Source organism: Tachypleus tridentatus, chromosome 7 (genome assembly GCF_004210375.1).
Source record: "Tachypleus tridentatus isolate NWPU-2018 chromosome 7, ASM421037v1, whole genome shotgun sequence".
NCBI lineage: Eukaryota > Metazoa > Arthropoda > Merostomata > Xiphosura > Limulidae > Tachypleus > Tachypleus tridentatus.
The window spans coordinates 190,312,072-190,336,963 of NC_134831.1; the positions used below are offsets into that span (position 1 = coordinate 190,312,072).

Here is a 24,892-nt window from a genome sequence, read left to right on the forward strand (position 1 = left end):
ATATATCAGTCATACTCAATAGTTAAGAACTAGCACTGTTGTAATTTATCTTGGATGTTACACTGTTGATACTGTTTAAAGGGATTTCAATGATCACTAGATGTTGCTGGGAGGATTATATAGCTTTGTCTATACTGGTGCCAAGTTTTTCAAGAGACAGGAAAACACTGGTAGTGAGTGCATGAAGCAAGTTTCTAAGCAACATGCAAATAAGTTATATTCCTTATAAAGCAATCAAAAGCATTGGGGATATTCAATCTGTAAGAAATGATCTAAACAGAAATGTCAAACAAGATAGCTGTTACAGGAGATCAAATTAAGTATTACAAGTTGAGTGCCTTCACCAACAAAATATCAACTCTTACTGCTTTTTTGCTCTTGCAACAGTAGAAACAGACCATCCTTTGCCAAGGGAGAGGAATGGGTGTTTAATTATTACAGAGCTATCAAGATAAAAAGTTCAGTGTTCCAACTATCACTATTTTGAAATAAATATCTAAATGGGGGAAGTTGGGAATCATACAAATGTAAAAATATAGGATAGTATATTTCTATTAAGAGTTTATTTTTACAATTATCTTTTACATCAAAATGATAGGGTGTTTCCTTAGTATAACTTATGAGTTAATGAATAATGACAAGGACTGGCAATGAAGAAGTGTTTTTATATTTTAGTTTAGAAACTCATAACTAACATCTCAGTTTTAGGTTATTCAAACGTATACAGTAATTACCCCATTTATATCGAGGACAAAAACCTAGAAAATACAGCATTAGATGGATCAACATAAATCAGCCTCTATTTTTCTCATTGATTTAGTCTTATAAAGAGAGGATGTATTCCTGAAAACTATGTTTTGGACATCAAAACCTTACTTACTTCAAGGTAAAGACACAGAAAATAAATAAATCAATACAGAATACTCATATACTGAGGGCTTTTGGAAAGTCTGCTACAAAAATAATTACCTGAAATATCATTCAACACTAGCTTATAGGCCAGATAATGTGAGACTGAGGGCCAAGAGAAGTGCAAGCAGGTTGGCTTTAACCTAACTCTCAGTGTACCAACTTGCTGTCAAGATGAATCTCAGACCTAATTGCACAATTTTAATTTTTTTCATTTGTGGCACACACCACCCAAAACAACATTAAACAACTTATGTTAGATACTGTTAATTTCATTGAGACTTTATACTGCATTGACATAAATGGGTACAACATAGTGCAAGTGTTACTATACACATGAGAATTATTTTACAACAGATATATTAATGTCTGCTAATCATCAGGTAAGTGGGAATAGTATATTAGAACTATATTCATTAATGGATTAATTTGTAGTTCCAGTCTATGTATGTAGCTTGCTTTGATCAGAAGTTAATTTATCAAATTCCATTTGTTCAGTACAAGATACATTCAAATGCTTCTGAGGCTTTCCACAGTTCATGAATAATTTGGAATACTTTGCACTGTGACATGGCTTCAAGTGAAAAATGTAACAAGATTATGTCAGAAAACTATACAAAATATAGAATGAATAAGTAATCATTTGCATTTTGTATCACATGAGTGACTATCATTAGGTTTGAATTAGATAACATGAAATGTGTTACCTGAAATTTGCTTTTACAACATAGTTCTACCTTGTCATAGCTATAGTATTCAAAAATATTGTTCTTCAATTTTGTTATACAGAACAAATAAATTCTTTACCCTGAAAATTATATTGGCAATTAATTGAACTATAGTTTCTTGCTAAGTTGTCTTTATTACTAAGAGTGATATAACAAACTATAAAAATCCAATACATTAGACTGAAAAGACTCATTAGAACTTGTAATATACAAATTGATAAAGTTGAATAGAGGTAAACGTCTAGGTACTGTGAATTTGAATATCTGAAATTCAGTTTTGTTAATGTCATTACATACAATATGCCAACTGTATATGTACATTCACTTGAGTACATAAACATTGTGTCCTTTGTCTCTTGCAGATGGTGAATCATTTTGTCCACCAAATCATGTACAACATATTTACTTTTTGAAGCTCATACAAAAAAGATTATTGTGCATGTGAAAATGTTTGTGCAGCCATTTTATGTTTTATTTTTTATAAAAATCCATGTTTGAACTTGGCCATGTGAGTGTTCAAGTCTAGGAATAAGCACTCCATAACATTTAAATGTCATTTGAAGTACATTTTTCTGTTATCTTTTGTTTGTTTTTAACTTATTAAAATTATTAAATACATTTACTAGTTTTAATGATAAACAAACAGTGCACTGTAATTTGATTATATTGTGCAAAAGTCACATTGGAGCACAAAACTAACAAAATCGTTTTCATCTTTACACTTTAAAGAAAAGCAACTCTGATCCTTAATACTGAGCTTGATATATTACCATTTAAAATGCAGTGAATTTCACTTCATAAACAAAGCAACTAGTTTAATACAATATTCTTATAATAAAACTTATACAACACCAAAATAGTATAACAGACTACAAAAGCAACTAACTACAACCAAATTATACACAACTTAGTAAAACTATATCCAAATAACAAGTATTTGAAGGAAAGTGATTTTTCCCATTAAATTAAATTACATGATTTGTACCAGGAAAACACAATATATCAATAAATTATTGTTTCTTCTATACATTGGATAAAACTGGCTTGAACTGTATTAAAGTAATGATTATAAATAGTGGTGTAATAAGTTTAATCTTTTGATTTTAACTACAATAATTCGACTTCAACCTATCATATAAGTAAAGTTGTACTTGTTTTGTTACCTTATTCCTGAAATTTTTTACAAGAATTATAACCTGTGAAGTATGTGACGATGTGTTAACACTGCATCCATGACATAACTTAACAATATTTTATTGGAAAATAATATTTTGAGACTAACTAATCTCAAATTTTATTTATCATCACTTATGGCATTATTAGCTCAACTTAGGTCATCTAATACATTACAAAATGAAGACATTGTATAATACCTGCTTCTCTTATCCTCTCACTGGAAAACCTCTCTTTAGAAGAAGGATCAGGTGCCTCAGCTGTTTTTATTAATGGTTTGTCCAGATTTATATTGTTAGTGGATTCTCTTACACTCTAAAAACCAGAAAAAAATTGCACTTTCAAACCTTTGTAATGAGTTAAAAGGTAACATACAAATAACAATGTAATTTCTCCTTACATATTTATAATGAATAAGACATTATAATAACCAATTTTCTTCTAAAAATAAATGTATTAATACAAATAAGTAATTTCTTCGAGTAGATACCAAACAAAAGCTATCCTTGACAACTTTTATACAGAAAATAAAGCTTACTTATTGGTAGGTATAATTATTTTCCCCCAAAATCAGATTTTTCACTCAGTAAACATTTCTAAAATTTTTCCTTAAGTTTTCATTATCTGATTAGTTGATGCAGTTGTATGACATCAAAAAACAAAAACAAACCAACAATCGATATACAATTTTTCCTTGTTTTTCTTAGATCTTCTTTTTCATCTTCTCTTCATTTTTGCCCTGTTTTCCTTCACCACAACTAAGAAGTCTTACAAAAGTTCAGAAGCCTTGTCAAGACTACTCCCTCCTTATAATCCCTGTAAAAACCAGATGACCAGAGAACAATATTAGGTCTGACCTGAAAAACTTGTTGGAATGTTTTTCACCCTAGGCCGACTGCCAACTGATGCAAAGCCAAGTCTTCACAACAGAACAGTATCTATATATGGAACAGATCTAGCCCATAATGGCATCAGAATGGATAGACTTAGCTGCAATGTCAGCCAGCTTATTCCTCCCAAATGCTGATGTAGCCTTGTATCCAGAAAAACCGGATATGAGCAGATGACAAAGGTAGTTGAAAATATCAAGGAAAACATGGTAACACCAAGTGATTCCAGTGCCTGGAGACATTTAAAAGAATCAGTGTAAACAATATAGTCAAAGTACTTGGTTAACTGCTACATGAGGGCGAGAAAGATGGCATACAATGTAGCAGTGAACACAGAAATTGTAAAGGGGAGTCTGTGTGTAACCACTGAGCCATGACCAATCATGGCAGAGCCCACAGAGACAAATGACTTCGAAATATCTGTATGAATAGCTGAGGAAGAATATTTTGCGAGGTGTTCAGCTAAGAGAAAGCGGTACTTCTAGTCAAGAGTATTCACCTTTTTCAGGTGGCTCAGAGATGGATTCCACATGGGAATGGTAACATGTCATGGAGGAATGAGCTGAACACTAGTCTTGGAAACATGCCAGAACCAAGTCAGTCATGTATGCCTGGATATGGAGGTCAAAATGTGGAATAATGAATCAAAGCTCTAATGGTAAACTGGGTCCAGCATTCTAAGTGCCAAAGGCCTGGCTGAAATGTAGACCAGAGACCTGTAATTGAGTTTTGATTTTATAAGGATGTGCTAGATCTTTAGAACAAGAAGTGAAAGAAAGGATGTTGAGGATGATCAGTGCCCTGGTACACCTGAAATGAAGCTGCTTGATGTGCAGAATAAAAGCCAGCTTGGTATCACAGAAAGAACATCATCACCAACCCAAAACTCAGGAACAGGATGTAATCCCCACTTGTGGCAAAAGTGTATGCAAATGGTTTTCAAAGAAGAAAAAGAAAAACCATGAGGGATTATCCAATACACAAGACAACTGAGGGCAGTCTGAAGCTGCTGCTTGATAAACATCATGTTTGACAACTAACACGAAATATGGAAGTTCTTAACATGTAGACTATTTGCAACAGTTGGAAGCAGCTGATGAATGATGATGTCAATCTCAATGCTGAAAAGTTTGATATTTAAGACATTACACTGAGAGACTCCAAGTTCCTGTGTTCCTGTGAGAATTAATGAGAAAGTGTAAAACTCAGGCATACCTGGAATCACCTGTCAAATAAAAATGAGCAACTGATCACACAACCTGAAGGAGTGGAAGTCAAGTAAAATTCTGTGCCTCTATGTTGTGTAATAACTTAAGATCAAAGAAGATGGAAACTAGATGTTCACTCTTGAGAAAGGCTTCCGTGATCATTGTTTCAAACTGAATAAGGTGGTCCATGGTAGAGTGCTGTTGTTGTAACTCACAGTGAGTGGGCAAGAAGAGGCTGTTTACTTCTAAGAACCAAATGAGATGAGCATTGATTATCCTCTCCAATACTTAAACAGACAGCTCATCAAAGCAATAGGTTGATAGTTTGTTGGAATCTTGAGATCCTTTCCAAAGTTAGAAAAGGGTAGTATAATAGCCTGGTGCTGAGCATCAAGAAAGATGTCCTTCTGCCAAATCTGGTTGAAAATAAGCAGAAGGATATAAAGAGAAGCAGGAGATAAATGGCACATCATCTTATACTGAATACTGTTAGGTCTGATTGATGTACTGCTGGAATAATGAAGAGCGATCTTCAGTTCCACCTTGATAAATGGGCAATTGTAGTCAAAGAGACCTACCTCCAAAACAAAAAGTGGTAATCTCTTAGCTCAAGTCTTGATAGCCAAGAGGGTTGGGGAGGAGGCAAAACTGCTGGAAAGATAAGAAAAACTCTCTTCAAGGTTGTTAGTAATGTCCAGGACATTGTTAACTTCCAGGGCCATCGGAGAGCAAGACTGAAAGGAGTTCATAGGTGTATAATCACAGACCTTCTGAATCTTGTCTTACACAATTTTAAAGGTGGTGGAACTACAGATGTTGGAGATGAACTTAATCTAAGATTTCCTATGGCTCTGACACTTGACAAACTAAGCAAGGGCATGGACCCAAAGTCAAATGATGCTGTTACAAAGAGATGGAAACCACTTGGGATAAGAATGGAACAGAAAGGATGGGAGTCATCACAGCTGATGCACTGAGGCTCCTGGTCACATAACTTTGCCTTGTTGTCTTTGCTACCACAATGGGTGTAGCATAAAAAGCCATAGCAAGAGGTCTTAGTGACAAAACCACTGTCGTGGAAAACATCAGGGAGGGTTATGGATATAGAACTGAACCTTACAATGTAAGTAACCCACCTTAACAGATATATGGGGATATGGAAAAATGAACTTCAAAATGAGAAGGTGGGTAGGCCAAAGTACCCCTTCTTCATGAGTGAGATAAGTCACATGGTTGATACTCCTTAACTAGAAAGACTGGCAAGAACTTCCGACTTAGGCGTATTAAGAAAATCCTTCTTAGTAATAACTCCTCAATATGTATTCAGGATAGCATGGGGAGTAATCTGAATAAATAAATCTCCAAAAGTCTTGGACTTCAAGAGAAGTTTAGTATGTTCTGGTTTTGATGTTTCAACCAGAATGTCTCCAATCATAATTTCTGCAAAGATATGGGAGAGCCAGCAAGTTCTTCCAATCCCTTCTGAATAAAAATGGCAACAGCTGCCCAAGAGACTTTTCATATAGTGAGTATAAAATGAGGAATAGAGGTACATTATCAATTGTAGTTTGGAACTGAGTATTAGATCCCTTCCAGAGTAGTTGCTTACCACACAAGGGTTGCTAAACCTTAGCAGTGAGTGGGTGATAGACATGAGAAGCCATGAGAAAAGATCAGTGCCCATAGAAGCCATGAGAAAAGTTCAGTGCCCATAGAACCCACACACCATGGAGCCCTATGAGAGGACACATTACAGAGCCAAAAACAAAAGGCTTGGCACAAGGGCATAGATTTTTTACACCCAATGGGGGGGATGATTTTTGCAACCACTTATGTTGACTGTTCAATTTGCAAATTTGTAATATCTGGTTATGTGAACCTGAAAGCTGTAAACATGTAGTCACAGAGTAATCTTGTTGCCACGATACTTGCATGTATACTTAGGCCTACTGACTGATAGTTACGAACTATCGTTTAGATTGAAAAGCTTAAAAGCATGCCTATATTAAAGATGTACATTTCGGCTACTGAAAAAGCCTATATCTAGGCCTAATTATGTAATTCGATTGGTAAGAACACGAGAATCACAAGAACAAACACACAATTTGTAAGCCTGTGATGCAATAAAACAATTAATAGACCAAACTGTAGGGGGGGATGATTGTGTGCACCATACCCACCACCTAAAATGAAGGGGGTATGTATACCACCCATCCTCCCCAGGATCTATGCCCCTGGCTTGGCAACAATGTCAGAGTTTCATGAACACTATACCCAAATAACAGTATCAGACACAATGTCCAAATGTCCACAACACCTGTTGAAAACATCCAATACTGGTACTCAGTTGATCCTAGCCCACAGATCCAGCTGATTAAACCTGGTGATTAAATGTGGTGTGTTTGGGTTGGACCCCTAAACCACAAAGATCCTCTCCTCCTCTTCAGAGGTTGCCACACACAGCAAATACATGGATGAAGAAGAAGTACACTGAAAAGACAGAACCATCTCTGGGAGGTCCCCTCACCACATACAGGCATCCACACAAGGGAACATACTAGAATTAGATTTATGTAGTGGATATTTAATATCGTTTGCTTCTTCATTACAAGAATGTTCCTCATATCCCCAAAAGGCAAAGAACAATTGTTTTATCATTTTCTTTTGGGGTAACAGGGTGCAAGCCACAGAATGGTAACTCCACAGATTGGCATGTTAATCAATGGACTGAGCTAAGCTTACCCTAAAATCAAGTAGTACTATTTGGCATCAAAATATATAAAAAAAGTAGATATGACTTATGTATTTCTAAAAACAAGCAATGTTTCGACATACACACACGTGAAGTTACTTTGGCATTGGTCAATACCCTGGACCAAATAAGTTTGCCACAAGGACATATACAAGGTATTTTTGACTCAAATACAGAAACATACTATACAGGCAAACAGAAAAAGGGAAATATACTCTTCAAAAAAAGAAACGCAAAAGGCAAAATTTGAGACATATTGTTAACAAGTTTATTCTGGATAGTTCTGTATGACATGTGTGAAACTTTGCACATTCACTGCTGAATGTCCAAAGTTTGCAAAGGCGAAGTCCACGCTCACTAGTTGAAGTTTAACGTCACTCAACGTCAATAACGAGTATGCCCCGTGAGCATCAATAACTGCTTGGCATCTCCTGCCCATGGAAGTGATGAGATGACGAATCACATCCTGTGGAATGGCTGTCCACTCAGCCTGCAAAGCTGCTGCAAGCTTAGGTAGAGTCTGTGGTTGAGGTTGTCGCCGTCGCAGACGTCGGTCCAACTCGTCCCAAAGATGTTCGATGGGGTTTAAATCTGGTGATCTGGAGGGCCAGGGAAGAATGTTGATGTTGTGGTGTCTCAAGAAGACAGTGGTGAGTCGGGCTGTGTGAGGACGAGCGTTGTCATGTTGAAAAACGTCGTTAACGTTCACCATGATGGGTTGCGCATGGGGCCTAAGAATCTCATCGACGGTTGCGTACGGTCTGATTGGAAATCCTACGCAGCCCTGGTATGGTTGAGACAGTAGACGTCGCAGTGGTGGTCTTATCCCGAAGGTGACGTAATCGGATGTAGCGATCTTGTGTGGGCGTGGTCACACGAGGTCTGCCAGATCATGGATGGTCACAAGTTGATCCATGTTGTTGGTGATGATTCCATAGCTTTGTGATGGTTCTTGGGTGGACATTCACAGCTCTGGCAACACCTGATTGAGATTCGCCTGCTTCTAAGCGACCAATGGCGTTGTTGCGTTGTGCTTCAGTCAGTCTTGGTGTAACTGTATTGCTTGTCGATGGCTTAACACTGAGCTATGGAAACCAAGAACCCGTCACTGTTATAGGGATTTTGCACATGTTGTACATGCAGAACATGCAGATCTCTCAAACAAATTCATTGGACACAAATGCGTTTTGGCGAAAAATCCGATGTTTTTCTCCGTTTTCAAAGTGCACAACTTTTATTGTCATTTTGGTCTGACAATCAGTGCCTTAACACGTGTAACATCACATACTCTGAGCTTGTAACGTTATTACATATATTTCTCTTTAAAATAAAAATAATATCCCTTTTACATTTCTTTTTTTAAAGAGTATATAATTCTATAATAAGTAAGGTTGTATCACTAGAATAAAGTACCCTTAGCTTAACTGAATACTTTACAACAGAAATACTGTCTCATTAGGATAAAGTATCCTTGGCTTAGCTGAATACTTTACAACAGAAATACTGTCTCATAAGAATAAAGTATAACTGCCTCACATTAACATCCACAACAGCTAAAACAGCATTCTAATGATGCACAGAAAATATATTCCTTACATGAACATTTAGAACAAGTAACACTATATTCTGATGATGCAGAGGTTATGTCCTGGTTATTATCTGTAATGTATAATTAAATAACTTTATCCTCAGCTTGATCTATGAAGCACTTTGTAAAACATAACTATTGTAAAATATATTTACGTACAAAAGCAAAATATATTATAAAAGTTTTATCAAGTGTATTTTCTGTCCTGCAAGGGTTTAGAGTTAGATAAGCAGCACCATATGAAGCATTGTCAAATATCAAGTAAATGTTACACTTAGTCTTTCAAATATCCAGCTGTTTGACTTTAAACATGTTTCTGAAACCAGGCTAACTGGTTCAAAACTTTTAATAAAAATCTGTTTAGGAAATTACGCATAATAGTTATTGAAAGAGATAAAAGGAAAATGTTAAAGGTAGGCTGTTAGTTATAAGAAGTGTTCTTACATGAACAGAGAAGTGTACACTACCTGATGTACTTCCCAAATTCTCCCCACCTGCTCCTCGGCAACAAAAGATGATCTTCTTCTGTTATCATTAAAACTTTGACTAAGTTGTAAAGTTCCTGTTTGATCTGCTAAGAAATAAAAAACAACATAAACAATCACATCTTTTGGAGATATAATTTTCGATACAAGTGCCTTACAAATTACATTACTTATTTTCTAGTTGTATCATTCAAGATGTCTCAGTGTGATGTCGTAAAGTTAATCTCTTGGGTTAATGGGCAAAACTAGAATTTAATATTTACTTCCTTGGAATAAGCTTCTTTAATGTCAGTAAAAATTGTTGGAAAATATAAAAAAACTAAAAACTAGTTAAAAAACAACAACAACAAAAAACAGCAAGGTAATTTGAGTCAAAGTCCAGAAGTATACGAGATATTAATATAATTTTATTTTTCCCAAAACATTTAACTTCATGTTATGGTTCAGTATACCAAATGATTAAAACTAAAGGTAACTATATAAGCATAAGTCACAATAAAGGTTTTGTGTATGGAACACTAATACTCCACACTGCAATAACCTGTAAAGAAAAAAGCTATAAACAAAGCAAGATCTGTGAAACTTAGTTGAATGGATGGCAGCTGCCTGTTGTATAAACACAAGTGTAGTAGATAACGTTTGAGGAAGTCTTCCATTTTTTCTTCCGAACAGTGTGGGGATGGTTTAGTTGGGCTGAACAGTATTTTGGTGAATTGTGGAGAGTACATAAAGTACTAATAAGGTCCTGTTATAATTGCTTAGTTTATGCCCATTTCTGATTGGTGGAAATATTTCCTGTAAATTCAACCATTGATAGCCACAGGTTACTCACCTAAAAAAAAATCCAGAATCTCTGTTTAGTGAAAGTTAATGAAAAATGATTCTTTAATTTGTCTGTATTAACAATCCTTGTTTATAACCTGAAGAAGATCACAACAAAAAGATAAGATTAGGAAAATACTAATGCTACTTCTATCTACCTTTTATACCCGCTAATTTTTAGTGAAATACTCATATGCCTTGCTATGAAATTCAACACAGAAGCCCAGTGGAAACCCTAAAAGACATTAAGATCCATTCTGGTGATAAACAAACAGAAACCTGCTAATGAAAAAAATAAATAAATTATGCAATTCTTTGTTCCTGCAATGAAACATACATTGGAGAAACAAAATAAAAGAACACAAAAACAATACAAGACTTGTGAAAACACACAAAATTCAGCCACTGCAGAATACACCATGTCAACAGGATATAAAATAAACTAGGATCATCAGCATAGACAAATTTTGGAAAACAAGAAAAATCAAAGAATCATTTTACATTAATTTTTACTAAACAGAGATTCTTGATTAGAGGTGAGTAATCTGTGACTGCCATTGGTTGAATCTATAGGAAATATCTGAACAAAACAGAAACCATGATAAGTTTACCAATCATATCACATTCTCAACAATCCACCAGAATACTATAAAGACCAACTACACCATACACACACTGATCAGAAGATGAAAGACTTTCAAAATATCATCCTCTACACTTGTGTTTCTACAAGACAGTTGCCATCCATTCAACTAAGATTCATCATGAATACTCTGCCTAATCAATTTATCAAAGAATGCAACATTTATAAACTGGAAAGACTCAACAAACAAATGAAGAAATGGTATAATTTAAAATATGTTTTACATGTATTACCTGAAATTGTATAATAAAATTTATTTTCTCAGAATTAGTAACATAACAAAGAAAAATTTCTCATGTTTTAAAAAACAACAACAAAGCATGCAGAAACTACCATGGAATGAGGTCAGCAGATATATTGCTATTAATAGTCTTATGTCTCCTTTATCTAGTTGTTTGTTGGCTTTACATCACCATGTAAACCAAAAAAAATAAAAAATAAAACAACAATGAAATGAAAACTGGAATTTCTAATATTTTAGCCACTCAAGCAAACTCCCAATAATTTATGTTTGAAAATAAACATTTAGTGGAAGTGGATTTACACCTTTACAATCCACATTAACAGGGATTATGATCACCACAAACAGCAATCTAGTACCAATGTTGCATGATCAAAATTAATAGTGTTGATTAGGTCCTGAATAAAATTCTCCACTTCTCTAAAAGGGGTCACTTGATGGAATGGAATGTTCATTCTATACTTTCTCAAGAGGATTGCAATCTAATTAGAATGTAGGCCATTTCACTTAGTCAATCTTTTTTTTCTTTAAATAATGTGTCAACCAGTATAACATGGTGAAGAAACATTACCACCAGTTAGACTACAGTGAAGACCAACTGCATCTACACCTGGCAGAATATGAACTATACAGTGGTCATAGTAATGTAAAAACAAAAAAAACACACACAGAAGTTATTATAATGTGTAATATTAATGGTATCATTCAACTAGATGTTAATTCCTGCCTTTACCAGTATGAAAATGGTAAAGGATCTGATCCCATATCCTCTTTAGATGAGTGTACCAGGGTTCAGAGTAAAGTATTCTTTTACACCATTGGTTCACTGAATGGAGTTAGCACCACTGCAAGCAAGCTGCTTTCTGCTTTGTTGTAAGTGGAATGCACTTCATATGATATATGGTATAAAAAGCCAGTCTTGCAAAGATCCATTTTATGCTATCACAGCAGATTTTGATGTCGTATCTGATTCAACCTTGGAATCCATGCCTATAATTACACTGAGTCAGAAGTAACAGATAACAGCCATCTGTTGCATTGTTGAAGATTGCTTGTTTTATCCAAGTAATGAACCACTGGTTTGAAGACAGTTCCACATTCTGATAACAAAACGTTAAAACAGCAGAAGCCAATTAGCAATAGTACACTGTGACTGGCAGGCTTTTATTCATTCAATGGCTCTCTAGTAAGAAGATGTCAATAGTAGAAGACTTTAAAGCCAAACTATCAACCTGGGAAACAAGTGAAAACACTAATTACAATGGTTTACATTCTGATACCCACATTATAGTTGCTCACCCTATTTTGCTAACCTTATATATCACAAAAAAAACTGCTCAGCTATAAGGTGACAGATTCCTGTATAGAATTTGCTTTTGTTAACCCCACAATCAGTATCATTGCTGCCAGGCACAATGAACATAATATCAACAGTGATCACCTCATGTAATATGTACATGAAATGGTATAAAACAAGCTAGAAACTCATATAATAACGTTGAGTAATCTGGTACTGCTTGTACCCTCAAGCACCTCTCTACCGTATTGCAAAGACTTGGCAACAACTTCTGCAAAAGAAACACCCTCACACCAGTGAAGCAGAGATACTTATATAAAGCATGGAAAATTTGTACTCAAACCAAAGCTGAGTTCATGTGGACAAGTCATGGCTGACCCTAGGCAAAGGAGCAAGAACTGCATAGAATAAAACATATGTACAAGCAATCATCTTCCAGAACAAAAGATAAAAGAAATAAAATGAGTACAGCAGAGCTAATTTCAAACAACTTCATTCTGGCTCTTCCATAAGCTTATGGCTGGCCAAGAAACAGAAAAACATGTTAATGTCATTTTTGTTTCACATGATAAGAGCATCTCACAATGCCTTTATAGATACATTAATCAATGTGACTAGTGACAACCAAGAGGTTCAAGCTACAACACTCTCTATCTGAATTACAACTACATACAGATATAGAAATCATCTTAAGCTTAGAGCAAATACACAGAGTTACATATGCATAGAGATCCATTTCTTAGAACAATATTCACCTTTAAGAATATTACAGAAGCCAATCTGTAAATGTTTATACCAGAGTATCAATGTACCTGCTCAACAGATAACACACATCCTATAGATGTACACTAATGTCTTCATAAAGTCCTTGCCCAAACTCTCGAATGATCACTCTTGTTTAAAGGCTAATGAATCACTGTCCTATAAAACATCTTTGGCAAGATCCAAGAGGCTATAACTAGGAGGCTAACCTATCTGACTGAACCACTACATCTATCATAATTTTGTGGGAATCTCACTGGAATAGAAATAGGGATCAATACTGATTACTCCACAGTTAATATGCAGGAAGGTTTTGAAGTTGATCAGAACACTTTAGCAGTAGGTAGCAATAGGTAACTTGACTCTATTGTTATTAATAAAATCCTCAGAACAGGCATCAATATATGAGTGAAATGGGTCATAGCTGCACTAACTTCCAGAAGATACATCATGAAGTATGGATATTCTAAGGCAATTAGACTAAATCACCATAAATCCTTGTCTCTCTCTCAAGAATCACTAATTCCTCCAGTCCTTTTCAACATCTACACCATAGATCTAGCATACCCTAACAGTCCAACTATATAGCATGTGCTGACAATCATCCTGGTGTAGATATACCAGAGACTCTAGCAAGACTAAAACTGAAAACAAAATACAACCATCCATAAGCAGGATGACCAATTGGTAGAATAATACAGGAAGAGTTAGAATGATTATCAATCATGTCAAATCACAGTCATGTTCTAAATACTCATTAACAGTGATGCTGATGAGAATAAACCATCATCATCCTTTATGGGCACTGCCATCCCTCTGGGAGAAACACTGAAGTACCCAAAGGTAACCTTTGACAGAAGTTAACATTTTTCTTCACTGAAAATGTAATTCCAATAGATATTTACCTCTCTGCACACAGTAACTATTTAACATGCATTTTAGAGATATTTTGTGTATATCAATAGCCTTGATGTATATCCCACCTAAGATACATATTTAATGTAAATTGCAATAGTACTTGATGTAATCATGCAACAAAAGCCTTCACCATTAAAATGGATGACATATATATACAGTAAATTACCTATATGCATTAGCACTTGAAATTAACTTAGGTGATACAAGAATAATATGCAACAGAAGAGGGAAGGTGTGCAGAGAGGAAAGCACCTATTGAAAATACATATTTAGGTAAGAAAAATGTTAACTTTGGGAACAATGCCCTTAACTCTCTGTATACAGGAGCTAAAATTATCTATTAATATGGTGGTGGTGGGAGAATTGCAATTGTGCAAATATAGATGACCTCCCCTCAAAAAAGGCAACTGAAGGGAAAAGACTATGGGGTGTGACACATTGACGTAGAGGCTTGCTAAAGATGAAGAGTCCAAGACTGAACTGGTCAAAAAGGGGCTAACAACAGGAAGCAATAAGGAATACCACAAATGAAAGTCAAAACAATGGAAGAAGGAGAAGAGGAGAGTGCACATACAAAAAGAGATAAGACTAGTCCTGGCTTAGTCCACCTACAATTAAATTAACTGGACATGAAGAGGTGATGTTTGGTAGTGAGAAAGAGGTGGAGGCATTGATCACTGACATGTCCAATTGGGAACAAATTTAAGCAAAGACATGAGGTTGGAGTGACCATAGTGAGAACCTTTTCTGGTCTAGAGAGATTATTTGCCATCAAATTCAAATCTCCTAGAACAGAAGAGGCAGTTAGATAAACCCAATGTAAGTTTGCCTAAAATAGAAAGTCCAATATGCAGAAAAAGCAAAAGTATCTGGGGTGAGTCCTACACGGATGACTGATATGGGTAACAACAAAAGAATTGTGAGTGATTCACAAGTTGAGGTAAGAAATGGGAATGTGCTTAATAGTTGATCAAAAGTTCCAGAAAAATGATTTTGAAAGTATGCTCCAAAAGAAGCTAAAGATTGAGACTGTAGAGTCATCTAGAGACATTCCCCATTTTACATATATGTCAGTGAAGAAATGGAAATCCAGATATGGGGGCAACAGTGGAATGATGACTGTAGTATTGGTACAATCCAGCCATAAAAAATGACCTCTAAGAAACGAAAGCAGCAGTACCACATGCCAGAAAAATTATGATAGTTCTAGGACAATGGCTGCACCTTACATATTATTATCCTGTGTTATTAGATGCATTATTTAATTAAATAAAAATTGTCTAATGCAGTAGTAAGAAAAGTAGGATCAAATTTTATCAACAGTCAAAAAAAAAAAAAAAGATCCAGGTAAGAACTATATTTGTTGTTCATCATGTGTTTTCATTATTTAATATTACAAAAGTAATTAAAATATACACATTAGAAACTTATTAGATTTGATTCGGTAATATAAAGAAAAAATAATTATAAAGAGATTTCAGAATTACATGCATTTGTCAAGTGGCTTACAACTTGTGTGGTGAAATTATTGGTTAGGTATAGTTCAAAGAAGAATACGAAACAATAATAGTTAAGTAGAAACAGATGTATACTGTTACAAACTAAGTTACTTAGGGTAAACAAAGGTAGTTTCATGTTATAATTTGAAGTCATACTAGAGAGAAAAGAGAATAATTTAAAATTATTTCATATATATAGTGGTTAAAAGATCAACAAAATTGGTCAATGCTGTACAGAATGAGGGTAAATAAAAACAGACAAAATATAATGTTTTACCAGCAAGAATAACATTGAACATTTATTTAAGAGGTTTTAGACATTATGTGATGAAATTTCACAATTTTCAGATGAAGAATAATATTTTTAATCTTAAGACGAAAATCTATTTGCACTCAGAGTAGTCAAGACTTATATACAGTTATATATTTAAGAAGAAAGATTTAGTAAAAATATTTCACTAAAGACTTTTCTTTTGCATATAAAATACTTATAATAGTTACTGAAAGCTTGAAAATTTCATGAAGATAAACAAAATATATTAGATGTTATAGTATGGAAACTCTTAAGGCCGCCTTGAAGTCATATATTTAGCCAAATTGACCAAGCCTGTGGCAACAAGAGATAAGAAGAAAAAAAAACAAATAATCCTCATCATGAAAGGCATCTAAGTTGGGAATGGGAAGAATCAAATGAGAGAGAAAGTAAATAAATCTGAGAAACCAAATCCATGAAGATATCTGGAGGAAGAACACTGATCTTTACTAGTAAAGAGAAATTTGGGAGATGTTAAGAGTGGATCAAACTGTCATCCTCAAGGTTGGATTTATAAAGAGAGTAATGTACTCACTCCAGATGTATGAACAAGGATATGAGGCACTAAAGGCATTAACAAACCTACTGAATGTTAAATAATGACAGTAACATCCTCCACAATCATTGAGCCTCCAGTGACCACAGACGAAACAGAGTCAGGGTTAACAATAGTGAAAGAACCTCAAAAGAAGATAACAGTCACTATCATTGGAGAATTCATTGGAAAGGAATTCAAAAAAATCAATTTTTTTTATGTATCAACTGAAAAACAATACAAGTTGAAATCAAAGTTGTAACCAAATGAAATGAACTAAAGTTGACACTGGAATAAAGACAAGACAAATCTCACTGCACTGAACAAAATTTAAACTTTAGTGTGTGGGTCCATTCCCAACAGTGCTGAGAATAAGAATAAAGTTAATTTAAAATGCAAGTGCTTTTAAGTATTTACTGTGCATGGAAGATGTGCAGCTCACAAGGAGAGCTATTGTCACATAATATTTATAGCATGCACTAGTATATTTCATGTTAAAACACATTTTTGGTGTGAGATAGCTCATAGTTAGTGGCCTGCAGAAAATCTAAATGGCAGACACATGAGGGACAGCTACTGAGTGTAGAAACATAAAGATATCAGTTTGCCAACTCAATTTCACCAGCCACATTTACACCATAATAATCCAGAAATTCAAAGCCAACAATACACTATATGTTACAGCAGGAAATTGAACTGAATGATGTTACCTGCTTATATTCAACCAAGGTTCATCATGAATTATCTACTCCTGTTGATTACTATGAGTGCTGCAAAGCTAGAAAAATATACAAAACACCTTTCACTAGTGGTCATGGGATAGATTTTAGCCATTCCAATCAAGAGTGTTTTAGACCCCACAACTCTCAGCAATATCACAGAGTACTTGCAGAGTAAAACCAAGACATTTAATCATCATGCCATGGCCGTTTTCAATTAGGATTTACTAGCTCTACAATAACCTAATAAACATCCACCAGACATGAAAGGCCTTTCAGCAAACAGTCACAGGTAGGCAAGTGATATTTAGCTGATATAATGGTCAGCCCCAAATGTTAGGTGCCCCCATGCAGAATAAGTATCTGAAGACATTGTGGTCTGTGGAAATCACCCTAAATATAAAATGTAAAGACTGGGCAGAAGATTAACTATAAAAAACATTTCAGCACCCATTTGAAGACTATGGTGGGTGAATAGACACCTGTCATCATAGCCACAGATTCTTTCTATATCACATATAGCATGAGAAATTGTTAAGCATTCATCATCTTGCAGAGCAATGACATCCTTCAAAAGGCTCGTGAAGTATTCAGACTTTCCACAAACAGCATCAAGTTGAAGCTGGTAACCATAAAATGGGGTTTGCCCTGAATTACCTAAAGCAACAAACTGCAAATAGATAGGGCCAACAACATAATATTTACAACTCGTAAGCTATATAGTGTAAAATTCAAAGTGATTGGTCACCAGATGATTGGCAGAAAGCAGAAAACTTTAAAATACTAAGACTCTAAAGTGGTTGTGTGTGTCAGGTTATACTGGAGTAAATCCAAACAAGGAAGCCGAGAAGCTTGCAAGAGAAGCCCCTGTATCAAATACGGCACTATTTTGCTAGTAGGAAATTGACCTCCTCTGCACTGGTGAAAAATGGCAACCATGGAAGGTCTTAATTAACACTGACAGAAGATGAGACAATAAAAAAAGAAAAAAAACTATCATACTTTTTCTGCCTCTACATGAGGGATTGTTACCAATTATGCAACTCAATATCTTTTATCAAATATACTCACAGTTCATGAACAAAGTGAAGTACTTTAAAATCTATGGTATTTTCAAAGTGAGAAATGAAACTATTATAACCTGAATGTACCAAGCATCTGTAATAATATGGCTGATTGTTATATAATGAATAGGTGCATATGGTGAATGAACGATATTATTTTACATTAATGATTTCACTTGACATAGCCTATAGCCCTATACAATACAAATTCTGGTTATTCTTTAATAGTTTTATGGAATATATGTAAACTATATAATTTCTAGCTTGCAAAATAATCATCTTAACAACTTCAACAAACTTAAAACTGTGGATGAAATACATTTAGTGCACTTAGTTTGAGCAAAACTCTGAGAGCTATAAAATTAAACACAACATGCTAAAAACATTCATACTATTGGCATAATACTGCTATTACCTTCTGAAACAACATTTAAGTAGGATATAACCTATGAATAAGCATTTGCACTAACCATCCATTGTAAATGTGTGTTTTTTTCAAGTTTTTTTATCATGAACTTGTGATATGTAGGTTGTCCACACAAGTATATTCTGATTTTAAAAGTTTATCTAAAAAACACAAGAGTTATAATTATGCAGTTTTTCTTCATTTACAGAATGCTAATGTTTGAAGTTTGAACAAAGATGATAACTACATAGGAGAAAGTTCAATTTGCCATCTGGTTTGCAAAGTTGAGGTCAGTGACAACTGTTCAACAGAATTAACCCCATCAATACGACAATAATCATCCCTCCAAATTCAGCATTAGAGGTTGGTTTTACAAGCTTTTGGAGACAGGAAATGTGATTAACCTGTCTCAAAGTAGACATTTAGGTACTTCTGAAGAAACTGTTGTTATTGCCCAGGAGACATTCCAATACAGCCCCATAAAATCCATTAGTTGTGATTCCAGCCACCAAGATCAATGGCACACAATGTCCTACAAAAGAGATTGCACATTTAAACATACAAAGTTCAACTAACACAAGCTTTACAACTAAATGATAAGCCTCAACAATACAAGTCTGCATGTTTGATGCTGAACTTGGTTGATAAAGACAATGAGAACTTGGAAAGGGTATTGTTCTCTGATGAAGACACCTTTCATGGGTCTAGACGACACTGAAACACTATGTATGAGGATAACTGATGGTATTAGAAGAGTGACAAAGGATATGTTAGTCAACACATGGACTGAAATGGAGTATCAGTTGGCTGTGTTAAGAACCACTAATAGTGCAAATGTTAATATATACTGAAAGTATATAAAACTATTTCTTAAGTAATATAACACAAAAAAACTGCATTATGCTATCTATTTTGGTTTAGTTCTAATAAACTTTCAAAAGTGGAACAGGACTTTGTGAACACTGTGTGTACAGTTGAACACCATATTGTCTTGAAAAAGAACTGTACTAGATTTTTTGAAGAAGATAATGGAGAATACCTAACATAAAATACCAAATTATGTTTACGGATACAACTATTAAGAAAGTACGTAATTAGCATATATCCTTCTAAGTAAGAAATATGTCCTAAATGGACTTTAAAGAAATACAATAAAAGATGTTGCACAAATTGATAACTTTTACTGAATGCTATAGCTACTAAAACATGTAGCTAATAAAAGAAAAACAAACATTTTTCAAAACACCAGACACACCATGAAGCAGAATTTCTTGCGAATAATATACATGACTATAAACCCTACTGGACATTTGAGGAAAACAAGATAGCCACCAAAATTGTTTGATACAAAAAAAAAAAAAAACTTATTTTCTAAACACTACAATTGCAAATAACATTTTTCCAGAAGCCACTCAAAACAAAGAAGTGCTAACAGATGGAACTAATAATCTGCCAAAAACACAACTTCCAACAACTGCAGGCAAATATTTTTTTCTATAAACCTCATTTATAACTAACACAAATGAATTACAAATGTAGAAAACCACTTTTTTTATTTATTTAGAAATTACACTTAAGGTTAAAGAGATAAGTGACCAATAAAAGAAATGATATTTCTCCAAACACACAGTCAATACAGAAATGTGTAACTAATATATAAAGTTAACTTTTTTTCTAACATCAAAATTCTAATTACACTATCAAACTAAAAAGAGCTACATGTTTTCTAAAAATACAAACACAATTAAGAAGGCCCACAAACAATACAGAAAACTATCAAAGTTTTCTTGATATCCCATTAAAGCCATCTCCAAAATTTATTATTAAAACAATGTATTCTTATTATGAAATCCAAACTCAACATTTATTCAAAAACCATAATCATGAATAAGACATGTAACTGATAAAATATATGGGCAAACACAGAACCATTTGATCGTTTAAGGCTATTTTTGAACAGTTATCCTTGATAAAAGTAAAAAAAAAAATTAAACCTATAATTTATTATCAAGAAAAGTATGAACTCCCCTCTTAATCTTTTATGAAGTTAAAATTTTTTTATAACCAAAAATTTATTTCTGGTATATACGCACTTCTCCATCGAACAAATAGCTAATACTTATCTACCATAAAGTTTATGTGCGTGTGCTAAATTTTAAACAAAACTTCTTTCCTTACACATAATAACTTGAACTGTGCCAGACTGTGTTCCAATTAGCATTAAACTACACCAATCAACCAAGAATGAGGTAAATGAGACACACTGAAAGTGGACAGAAAAGGTCCATAGTAGTTTGGAAAGGTGACTATTTGAGATAAGTTTTCAATTAAGAATAGTTAACGTTTTCCCTACCAAAAAATATATTTCAGTTAGATACCTTACTCTCTGCACTACTAAGAGCTATTAACTCATATGCAACTACTGATTCCTGCAATTTCCCACCCACCCCCAAGACTTGAACAAACTCTCACCCTTATAAGTGTATATGTCTAAAAGCACTAGCATATGATTACAGATTTATTCTTGCTCAGACACAGAAAAAGTAAGGAGAAAAGTGGTGCACATAGATAAGTATCCATCTGAACTACAATTTAAGGTAAGGAATATGCTAATTTCAGAAATGCTGTACATCTTTCTGCACCACTAAGAAGCAAGAATCCCACACTGAAAACTGGGAGTGATTGTTGCAGGTCAACTACAAAGCTGAAATCTTTTCAGAAAAAGTGGCAGAAAGGGAAAATTCAAGGACAAGATTTCCACAAAACCTAGTGGAACAGCATCAAATGGGAGACTAAATCCTTCTCAAAGGGGGAACACTCTTTGCCAAAGAAGGTTAATATATCCCACCAGGAACTACTTGGGAGTGTTAATAATAAATCTTTTCTCATGGTCTTCAAACTTGTTTCTAATAAAAAACCCTAATAATTGCTCTTCTCCAAATGTTCTCCTATTCCAACTCTAGTAATTCTTATTTCCGATTAATAATTACCAAAACTTAAACAGTGTAACTCACATGACAGAGAAGTTTTAAAAAAAGTTCCAATTTAATAACTTAGATTCCAACATTACATAAAACATTCACTACAAACTTTGTTCAACTTAATAAAATAACCAACAATTACTGAATACCTTTTCAAGTGGTATATAACTCATAAAATAAAGGTATTCAAAAGGAAGACTAAAGTGAGGCATATTTAAGAAAATAAAAGAACACATCTACAGGTTACATTTACTACAAGTTAAAATGAAAAATCAAAGCTAGATATATTTTGGTTATAACAATGATGAAACCTGAAAAACATAAAACTAAATATGTCACTTAGCTTTAAAACTTCTAAAGAAAACCACAGTATAAATAATCATCCATAAAAGCACAACTGGAAGATAAATCTCACAAAAGCTCATCATTAAAGACTTGCGTACCCTTCTTTGCATCACACCCATTATAGAGAAAAAAATAAGACGACAAGTTTTTCGTAACTAACACAATCAATCATCAAATACTATCTTTTTATGAGAAATTAGGTTGAGCTGCTTGTCAGACACCAAAAGAAAAAGCTTGAAACAATGTGTTGAATGTTAAATATGGCAAAATTATCCAGCAACATTTTGTTCTCTTAGATATTTGGGGACATTCTGAATTCAAAATGGTTGTTAGCATTTTGTACAAGTTTCTGGTTATACTAGACTGCTATACATTTTAGGCTCTCTCATTAGAGAAACTATCAAAATGCTGGAATGAAAGTGAGTAAAATAATACTAGTTTAAAAAAATGAACTGATCTACAAATAAAGTTCAAAAGACAGAAGTTTAAGATTTGGAGGTGTTTAGCTAAGCTCCACTTAAAACAGTCTGACAAAGTAATGCATCTGGGTTATAATAATTTGTATAATATGTTTAATGTACATGAAAACCAACTCAATATAGGGTGACTGAAGAAAGAACCTTGGTATAGTGGTGGATAAATGCTTGGGTAAGCTACTGTATAATTTCCCATCTTGAAAAATACAAGTGAAAGTTGCCAAAAAGGTAACAAGAACAAATAAATAAAAAAGTAGACTACATAAAAATATTTCAGTGAGACATGGTCTTTTTTACCAAAAACCTGGTGAGACATTGTCCATATCATGTACAAAACCAATTGAAGTTTAGGGTGCATTTATAGACATAGTGCTTATAAATCAGTACTTAGGCCTCACATAGAATACTGTGAACAGTTTGTCTCTTTATCAAACAAAAAATAATGAATAGTAGGAGGGCTACCAAGATAACTACAGATATGGAAAGTTTATCTTACTTGGAAATGTTAAGATCTCTCAATTCATGTTCTTTTGAGAACAGAAAGATAGGTTGTAATCTTATTAAGTAGGAAATCAATAGAAAAAAAGTCTTGTAATTTCGTTGTGAATATTCTGAAGATAATACAAATAAAACAATAGGATACAAGTTCAAGATTTGGAAAACACAGACTAAGCTTCAGTTTTGGCAATTTTACTTTTCTAACAAGGTGATTAACTTAAGGAATGAATTGACATCAGCAGTAATGGAGACTGACATGTTACATTTTAAGAGGAACATAAAAAATAAATGCTATGTTTAATTGGTCACTTTTCTCAAAAGTTAGGATGCAAGGACAGTCTTGAAGAACCAAATATTTCCTTGCTATCCACGTTATGAGTATAGTTAGTGAAAGCGTTACTTGGTTCAGTTACTTAAAAATGCTAGACACTTGAACAATCTGCCTTCAATTTGTCTTTATAACTGACAGAATGAATTTTTTGGAAAACAAGTTTCAGGAAGACAATTTCAAAATTTGTAGGTCTATATTCAGACTTAAGAAAAACTAGTTTTTGTTAGAGTCACAAACATTTAAAATGTTTTTCTTGATGTAATACATGCTAGTTTAAATATAAATATATGTTGGCTAAATATACAAATGTGAAGAATTACATTCAGTTTTGATTTTAATGTTTAGTTAATTTTTATAATAAAGAGATGGCCTTAACTGGCCAAAACAACTTCTTCTCAATTTGATATTTATGTTCTTACCACAACCATCAACTAAATGGTCAAACACAAACATAAAAACATGTATAAAATTTGCTTCAAAACACAAGAGTTAAGGAATATTTTGTACTAAAAGGCAAGTAGATGTATTTCCAAAGATCATAGGCATACAAAGAGACAAGAACAGTGTTAAATATAGAAAGAATTTAACACTGCTCTTGTCTCTTTGTATGCCTATGATGTTTGGAAATATGTCTACTTGCCTTTTAATATAAAGAGACAAGAACAGTGTTAAATTCCTTCTATATTTTTATTAAGAGCAAGATAGGCAATAAGGAATACCATAACAACTAATACAAGATGTTGCACTTCTCTCACAAACTATGTCACATGTTTGAGTCACCTTATATTTATTTATTTAATAAACCTAGTGTTAACCCAATATGAAAAAAGCATAATTTAAAATCAACAAAGTGATAATCATGTTAAGTATTAAATCACAAAATAATAAACATTTATTACTATACTTTTATTTCCAACCCAATATTGTGGTATTCAGAAACAATGAAACTAACTTTAATTTTGAGAATAAAATGAAATTTAGATCTACTTGTTGCTTGAAACCATTTTAAGAATCTCTGATAATTTATAATTAAAACTAGATAAAAAAAATAATTTAATTTTTAATTCCAAAATAATGTAAATCAGACACAAACTGCATATAACAGTGTTTAAAACAAAACCCTAAAGTGCCATGCACTAAAACAGTACAAGAGCATTGCAAATTATTATTGCATCAACTATCTGATCACTGTCAATAAAGGGAATTCAATAAATTTGTAAGATAAGTTTCCAGTAGAATACTGGATAGTAATATTGTTTGTTTGTAAAAATGCTGATAGTACCCAAAAGTTTTTAATACATATTTTCAA

At 33.7% G+C, this 24,892-nt stretch overlaps 1 protein-coding gene across 13 annotated transcripts in view; it reads right to left on the reverse strand.

The window, feature by feature from the left end:
- The window catches only part of LOC143257537 (uncharacterized), a 148,410-nt gene that overhangs the window by 46,797 nt on the left and 76,721 nt on the right, over nucleotides 1-24,892 (reverse strand). For 7 of the 13 annotated variants that reach the window (XM_076516338.1, XM_076516340.1, XM_076516342.1 and 4 more), the window contains 2 exons: nucleotides 9,716-9,822; nucleotides 3,011-3,125 (listed from right to left, as the gene is read on the reverse strand). In XM_076516338.1, coding sequence (XP_076372453.1) covers nucleotides 3,011-3,125; nucleotides 9,716-9,822 — 222 coding nt within the window. The remainder of the gene's footprint in view (nucleotides 1-3,010; nucleotides 3,126-9,715; nucleotides 9,823-24,892) is intronic. The other 6 variants (XM_076516339.1, XM_076516341.1, XM_076516344.1 and 3 more) reach the window with 1 other exon arrangement.